The sequence below is a fragment of the Hevea brasiliensis genome, chromosome 15 (genome assembly GCF_030052815.1).
Source record: "Hevea brasiliensis isolate MT/VB/25A 57/8 chromosome 15, ASM3005281v1, whole genome shotgun sequence".
NCBI lineage: Eukaryota > Viridiplantae > Streptophyta > Magnoliopsida > Malpighiales > Euphorbiaceae > Hevea > Hevea brasiliensis.
In genome coordinates this window covers 52,894,519-52,903,555 of record NC_079507.1, presented here as the reverse complement: position 1 = coordinate 52,903,555, position 9,037 = coordinate 52,894,519, and the positions used below count along the sequence as shown (strand labels likewise).

The window sequence follows — 9,037 nt, the reverse complement described above, 5'->3', positions numbered from 1 at the left end:
CCATCATTCGGACATTTGGAGAGTGGATCATAAGAAATAGATTATAACTGTTTGTAATTAAAGAAAGGAGCAGTGTATATGCCTTATTTGGTTTGACTGTTGAATGTAATTAATAATTAATGATTAATAATTATTATTATTAGTTAATAATTGATAACTGATGTCAATTAATTTATGTTACTGTTATTATGTAAAATAATCAATAAATAAATAAATAAAAATATATATATATCATGTAATTTAATTTATTATTAAAATAAATATATAATTATTAATTTATTATTTCATATATTTTATTTAATTATTGAAATATATAAATAAAATAATTAAATAATTTAAAGTAATACAATATCTTAAAATATATAATATTTAAATTTAAAACTATAGTAAAAAATATTTATTTGAAAAAAATTAATAATCTATAAAGAAGCAGGAAGACCATATTAATAATTCTAAAATTGTGAGTGTGACAAGTGATAAAAATTGAATAATAGAGAGAATTTGCGAAAGAATGTTAGAATAGGAAGTTTTTTGTATAAAAATCAGACCTGGCAGAGCTGGGTTAGAGCAAAACCCCACTCAAGTTCTGGCACTTGTTGGGCCGGGCCGTGACTCGAGACCGTGGATATGTCCGACGAACCTGGTGGCTAAGCAGACAGTTCACATCTCACCGATTACCGACAAAGCTAAATAAAACCAATACAAAATCCTCATCATCATCCATGCAAATCAACAAATTAGACATGTGGGGACCGGACATCACCAAATTGGAAAACATTATTATTAAAAAAAGAAAAATTTACCGATTAACTTTAGGTTAGTAGTGAAGTTTTGAGTTTGCAGAAATAGAAGTTACCATATCTGTGTATTTGTTTATATCAGACATGGTAACTTTTATATTTTATTAATAAATAAAAAATATTATTAAAAAGTAAATATTTTTATTAATAAACAATTATAATTAAGTACTAAAATTTCTAGTAATTGAAAAAAAAAATTTCCACATAAAATAAAATAAAATAAATCATCCATCCAATCATACGCCTTCGTAAAAATCGAACGATCTCAAACATAAAAAACGTTGCATAATACAAAAAAAATATGAAAAATAAAAACTCAGCAAATTATTATTATTATTTTATTTAAAAATTAAATTAATAAAATTTATTTTAAAACTGATTTTCCAAGGATGGTGTACATCTTTATCTAAAATTTAAATTTATTTTTAAATTTTAATAAAATTTAAATTTAATTAAATTAAATAAAAATTAAAAGTTATGTGGAAGTTTCCTTCCTGGTTTGGTGCATGTGCAAGTGCTCTGAGATGAAAAAGTTAATCCGAATGGGAATAGCTTCATCCTCTAACCTTCCCTTTTCCTACTCATCATTTTTTGTCTCTTCTCTCTTAAAGCAATACTTCACCTTCATAATCTCTTTTGTCACCATCCCATTTTTGCTTGATTTCTCTCATCGAGAGTGATCACAAGAGAGAATTCAGTGTTCATACACGCGCAGCTAGCAGATCTGCAAGAGACAAACGATGTCGGATTGGGGACCAGTGTTCGTTGCAGTAGTGCTGTTTATACTTTTAACTCCAGGTTTGCTGATTCAGATACCGGGTCGTCACCGATTCATCGAGTTCGGAAACTTTCAGACGAGCGGAGTTTCCATACTGGTTCACTCTATACTCTACTTTGCTCTGATTTGCATCTTCTTGTTAGCTGTTGGAATCCACATGTATATTGGTTCATAATCATAATCACAGCCTTCATTTTGATCGGAGATATGGATATGGAAGAAATTCAATTTCTGTGTCTTCTTTATGGTAATTCACTTTATTGTGTTGTGTGGCAAATCTAAAGATTTTATGCTGGTAGTATAAAATTGCTGTGAGAATCAAATGTAGGGAATTATTATTATTATTATTTTTTTAAATTGGAGTGTGGAATTCCTTGATTTTGATAATCACTGGTTTTATGTACTCTTTTTTAAGTATTTAATTAACTTATGCAGTTCCATATTTGATACTTTGTCCTATTTATTTGTGGGAAATAGTGGGGAAATCAATTTGATCTGTGGATCAATGCGATAATAAAGACATTTTATATATAAAAATTAAATTAATTTACTAAAATACCCTTTGTATTATTTACATGAGAAATATAAAAATTTAAAATTTAAAATTTAAATTGTGACTATTGTAAAAATTTTAATATATATTACAAGTTTCAATATAAATATATCACAAGTTTTAATATATATCCAACTATTTTATTTTTTTCTTCCCTCTTAAAAAGGGTAAAATTGGCTACATTGAATCTTTTTAATGTTGTTAATTTTTAACTTTTTATACAATTTAATTTAAAAATTTTAATTTAAGTTTAATTTAATCTAAAAAAATAAAATTTATGAATTAAATTTTTTAATTTTTTATTTAAATAAAAAAAATTAAAAAGTTTAATATTTTAATATTGTGACTAAATTTATTTATTTTTTTATTTCAGTCAGAAGATTAGGAAGTTAAATTTATTGATTTTCTTAATTTTTAGGCTAAATTAAATTTAAATGAAAACTTCTAAGATAAATTAAATAAAAAATTAAAAATAAATTAAATTAAACTTTCTTAACTAAGTACAGAGGTATAATTAAATTTTAAACCCATAAAAAATAATTTATTCATGTAAATAAATTATAAAAAATATATTCATATAAAAAAAAAACTTAGAGAATAGAAACTCCAACAAGTCTCGATATAAAAATCTTTTTCCTATTTTTTTTTTTAAATTCTAATCTTCATCATTTAATTGTTTTCTATATAAATTATAATATTATAATAATTTTTATCATAATTTTTTTATTAGCGATAGAGATTAACAATGAAATCATATATACTGTCTTTTTTTTTTCAATTTTATCTTAGAATATATATATATATATATATATATATATATATATATATATATATATTGTGAAAATATAAATAATATAGTTTTTTTATTAAAATGTGTTGATCAATATTAAAAAAATACAATATTTATTATTTTATTATATTTAAATAAATAATCAATCTGAATTTAAAATGATTAAATGACTCAATTAATGTATATATGGTAATAAATAAATAAAAAATGTTATAATTCCAAATGAATTCAATGGACTCAATTAAAAAAAATTATTTTGTATAAATAAATAATATATTTTTATTCAATTTACTCAATTAAAAACTCAAATGACTAAAATATATGATTAGTGTGATATGTCACATATTCATATTGATTCAATTAAATCAAATAAATGATAATTGTTACAATTTACTCAAATATATATGATTAATATGACATTACATTGATTCAATTGACTTAATTAAATGCTTAATTGATAAAAAATATATAATTAATATGACATATCACATGTTCAAAACAATTCATTTTTTATATAAGCATAAAATTTATTAGAAAAAGCTAGGGCAAAGAGTAAAAAAAAAAAAACCAATGCAGAACCTTGCCTAGACAACAAACCAAGCCCAAAAATTGAAACAACTCTGAAACAAATAGAAGTAATTGACTAAAATATATAATTAATGTGACACATCACATGTTTAAATTGATTCAATTAACTTAAATATATATTTAATTGAATTAATTAAATAATAATTTTCACAGTTGACTCAAATATACATAATCAATATGATAATATTACACATAATTAATTGATCTAGTTGATTAAAATATATGATCAAGTGACATGTTATATACTTAAATTGATTTAATTAACTCAAATATATATTCAATTGAATCAATGAAATAATAATTATCACAAATGACTCAAATATATATATAATTAATAGGACATTGCACATTATTAATTGATTAAATTAACTCAGTTAAAGGTTAAATTGATTAAAATATATTATCAATGTGACTTATTACATACTCAATTGATTTAATTAACTAAAATATATATTTAATTGAATCATTTGAATGATGATTGTCACAAATAACTCTAATATATATGATCAACACGACATTGCAAATAGTCTATTGATTCAATTTACTCAATTAAAAGTTTAATTGACTAAAATATGATTAATGTAGTATGTTACACACTCAAATTTATTCAGTTGACTTAAATGTATATTCAACTAAATTAATTAAATGATAATTATCAAATATATATAATCAATATAATATTGCACATAATTAACTGATTAAATTGACTCAATTGACTAAAATATATATAATCAATATAAGATAACATGTCAAATACTCAATTTTATACTCAATTGAATCATTTAAATGATAAATGTTACGATTAACTTAAATATACATTATCAATATAGGATGGCTATATATATGTATTCTTCATTGAGAAAATAAATGTAAAAAAAAGTTTAATTTTTTTTTATAAATGAAAATATAATTTATTATTATTTGTTAAAAAAAAAATCAATGAATATAATTAGAGGAAAATTATAGAAAGAGAAAAAAATGTAAAATAAGGGAAATTTTACCTCAAAAGATATAAAAGATAAATAAGATATTTTATATTATTAAAATTTTAGATCAAATTGATCTCTAAATCATAGTCCTTTATTTATTTATATTGAAAGGTTTAATCGATGCTGGGTTACAAAATTGAGTAATCCTATCCTATGCATAAAGGTACGCAAACTTTTATTTGGTGAAATAAATATACCTATAATAATTTGATTATAATCATTAATTATAATACAATCTATAAGAGAATTATCACAATTAATGATTAAAATTGTAGTACATACATATTTCATAATATAATTTTTTTAGAATAGAATATAAATAAATAAAAAATTGTTATATACCAATAAGATGGGCTGATGAGAAGGTGAATCTTTGCTATGGTCCAATTTGATTGTAATTTTAGAATTTGAAAGCACAAAAGGTGAATTTATCACTAACAAAAATATAAAAGTTTGAATAATAAGTTTTGAAATCAGTAAATTGGATACAATAATAAAGAATAGCAACAACTAAATCTTAATTTCAAATTAAATGAGATCAATTATATGAATTTTTTTTATCATTTAATTTTATTAAATATTAATTTTACATCAATATTTAAAATTTTTTAAATCTTTTGATATTATTTCTGTCCACATTATCTGAAGTCTCTTTTTTTCTTTTTCACTTCTTCCTTCACTAACTCATCACATTTTTATAATGAGAGTTTGATTTTCTATGCTGTACATAGCTAAACGATCTTAAACAATAATAATATAAAAAAAAGTAAATTAGATAATTTATCTTAAATTTTTCTTAAAACTTGTAACAAAAAGTTACAAATTCATCGCTCTTTTAATATTATTTATTTCTCCACATTTTCTTCTTTATCTTCATCCATCTTCTTTACTTAAAAATAATAATAAAATAATGATAAAAATAGAATTTAATTGTCACGACCCGAACCTATGGGCACCGGCACTAGGATCTGGGCTAATCTCAAGCCCCGAGGCCTGTACTAAACCTTACCATTCCCCAAACCTGATCAGGCCCAAAATTTAGGCCCAACATGTATATAAAAAAAATTAAATCAAATTATTATAATTTTATTTATGGCCAACTTAACCCAATAATTATCAGAAACTAAAATTAGGAGAGTCCAGCTGTGACACCTCTTACCCGTCTACAGTGTAGCCGAGCAAGATATGCCACGCAGTGTACCGGAACACCCTATTTTAATTCAATCATTTTTTTATTCTTCCTAATTTATTTTTTTCATAGTTATGAAGTACAATTTATGAAATAAAATTCATTTAAGTCATTTATTGAAATTATAATTTATTTGAGGTTCTGAAAATTTTATAGAAAATCCGGCAGAGTACCGACTAAAAATAAAGAAAATAGTTCTTCGGAACCTGTGAAAAACACTTCCAATAATTATTTCCAATCATTCTCAAACTCCAACAACCATCAACATGGTCTCAACATTAGCAATCATTTCAAGTTCTCAATATTAATCCACAATTTCATTCAAATTCAAAATCAACTAAAATTTCATGAAGATATTCTCAAATTATATTAATTAACAAAATTCTTCAAAATATGTACATCAATATATGATTACATAAATTTACTATTTACATGAGTTCATAATTTACAAATCACAAACTACTACCTATTACAAAATGAAAAAACATAATTTCAAAAGGGACGTAAAGGTCCTACCACTGATGCACTGTAGATGAGAGATAACTCTGACTCTAGGCAGGTCTGTGACCTCACCCAGTCTATGGTTTGTTGGGCTCTCTGTCTGTCTCTCTAGAACCTATGCGTGGCAAAAAGCGACGCGCTAAGCAATAATGCTTAGTGGTGCCAATAATAAAATAAAAAGAACTAAAAGGAAATAAATATGCAGTGAGTGTATTGATGTCTCATGCAGACAAATTTTTGATAATTATTGGTAGTCTTATTTATTTGGTACTTGTTATATTCATTATTTCATTAAATTTATCAACTTTCATTTTTGGTTACCCAAGTAACCTATACTGGATGACTAGACTGGATAAATGGGTAAACTGGTACTGGGTATCAAGTACCTCAGGCCGTCACACCATCAGTCACATATGTGTCTCCCGGTGTGCAACAGAATAGCTAATAAGCTGTAATAACATTAGGCACAAGGCCAAGTCTCAACACAATGTCAAAATGGCTAAAAGCCATGAAATCACAGAATGACTTAATGCCATTTGCAGTACTGCTAACTGAATCCTATTGGCATGCCAACCTATCCAAACCAATCTTGCTAGGTGTACTAGGGCATGTTACACTTTTAAACTTTACAATTCTTGAAATTTAAGTTTAGGTGTTACTATTCATTTCATTAGTCAACTAAAATATTGATTTTTGCATAGACAATAGGTATATTGGTTCTAATACTCCCAACATACCATATTTTGCATTCTAAAATTGTTCGTATTGGTTGTCAATACTATTTCTAAGCTTAATGTTAGTTGTTCAAAATATTCAGATTTCAAGCCTTGTGTTTACTGTTCCATTGGTCATTTTTACAGTAGGAATTTGGCAAAGTTGTCTTCATGAAAGTTGTTCCTTATTTTGTCTAGTTACATTTCCTTTTTTGAATCACTCCATTTGGAGTTTTGTAGCTTAAGTTATGGCCTAAACACCATAACTGACCGGATTGGACAGAATTCAAAATTCTGGGCAAAACTGGTTCTGCCAGATTTGGTAACTTAAGTTTGGTTGGAAATTTAACTAGGTTATGTTCAGAATTTGGATTTGTGTTCCTCATGAAAGTTGTAGGTCTATGTCTCGGCTTTTTGCTGGTAAAATTTCATGTCAATTGGACCTTTCTACACTGAGTTATGACTAAATGAATAAACATTGTTCATTTGGTCATTTTGCCCAGGCAGAATGCAGGTCACCCGGATTAGGGCAATTTTTAGGTGAACTTGGTTTGGTTTTCTGGGAAAGGTTTCTATACTAAAGTTGTGCCATTATGTGTCTAGTTTCATATCCAATTGGCCTTGCACCAATTGAACCTCTACAATTCCATTTATAACTGCCCAAACCTGCTGGACTCATGCTCAGTCCTGCAGGTCAGCCAAGGTAGCTCACCCATACACAAATGCCAAGTCTCAACTCACTTCATTTCCTTATTATACACATTCAAATGGTCACTAATTGGCCATTACAAGGTTAATGAACCATTACATGAGCAAACCCTAATATTGTTTAAATGTCCAAGTTTTCAAGTTCCATTTATGCATTACACTTGCCTCACACTTGCACTTAAATGTTCAATCACTCATCTCATGTCAAGGGCAGCTCATAAACCTTTTGCTTCAAGAAAATTCATCAAACCCTAACCATCCCTAAGCTGCCAAAATTGTATGGATGAATATACATAAATTTTATTTTGTTTTTCTTACAATTTCCACTTATCTCATGGCATTAAACATGAATTAAACAAGAAAGGGAGGAGATTGGTCACTAACCTCAATTGATCTTTTTTCCAAGTTCCCAAATCTCCCTTTTCCCTTCTTCTTTTTGCTAGCTAGATGTTGTTTAAGGTGTGAGGAAGAGGTTTTGTGAAGCAAGATTAAAATCTTATGGTGGTTTATCAAGGAATTCTAGTGAGAAGTTTTGATCAACAATGGTGGAAGGAGTGACGTGAAGGAACACGGCTGAAATGGGAAGAGAATTGCAGAAATTGTGTTTATTTTTTACTTCATTTTAGTTGTATTTATCTCATTTTAATTGGCTTGTCAATTTCTAATTGGTGGGAAGCTTTTTAATGATGTCATCCTATGTCATAAATCCAATTTAATTCCATTTTCTTTTTACTTTGTTTTTTTATTTTCATTTCTCATTTTTAATTATACTTCTAGCAATATTTATTCATATTTTAGATCATAATAATTATTTACTCAACTGGACAAGTCGGCCAAAAATAATATCTGAAGACGAAATGACCAAAATGCCCTCCGTTTGGCTTAACAGACCAAAATTGTCTGTACCGATTGAAAAATTTTTCTAAGCATTTTCTTAGCATTCTAATGCCATAGGAATCTTAATGACCCTTCTCTGGAGTCCCAAAAATTATTTTATGAATTTTTTTTCAGGTCTAGGGCTCCTAGTTGCGAGAACCACAACTTTCCACTAGGTTACCCATCGCTAGGGCACCGGCTCATTAAACTTGGTTGTATTTTATTTCTAAAATTTTTCCTAAATTTTTCTTATTAATATTTGAGTTAATTATGGTTCCTCACTTTAGTTTAAATATTTTTCCGAACGTTCTAGCTGTCCAAACCGACACTGGTCACCTGAACAGTAGAATGTACGGAGTTGCTACAGGGAGGGTGTTACAACTCTTCCCCTCTAATTTAAATTTCGTCCTCGAAATTTACCTGATGCAAATAGTTGAGGGAACTGTTGCCTCATTATCTCTTCACTTTCCCAAGTTGCCTCTTCGGTGTTGTGGTGCCTCCAAAGCACTTTCACTAGTGGAATCTGCTTATTCCTCAACTCTTTCACTTCCC

The 9,037-nt window shown here is 26.8% G+C and overlaps 1 protein-coding gene across 1 annotated transcript; it reads left to right on the top strand.

Moving 5' to 3' along the window:
* Window positions 1–1,316: 1,316 nt before the first annotated feature.
* LOC110644962 (uncharacterized) lies at window positions 1,317–1,965 on the top strand. The gene has a single exon (XM_021797936.2). The coding sequence runs from the start codon at window positions 1,541–1,543 to the stop codon at window positions 1,751–1,753; it is 213 nt and encodes a 70-aa protein (XP_021653628.1). The 5' UTR covers window positions 1,317–1,540; the 3' UTR covers window positions 1,754–1,965.
* The last annotated feature ends 7,072 nt before the right edge of the window (window positions 1,966–9,037 follow it).

Excerpts from the sequence above, each read along its gene's own strand:
- LOC110644962 (XM_021797936.2), top strand. The coding sequence starts at position 1,541 with ATGTCGGATTGGGGACCAGTGTTCGTTGCAGTAGTGCTGTTTATACTT.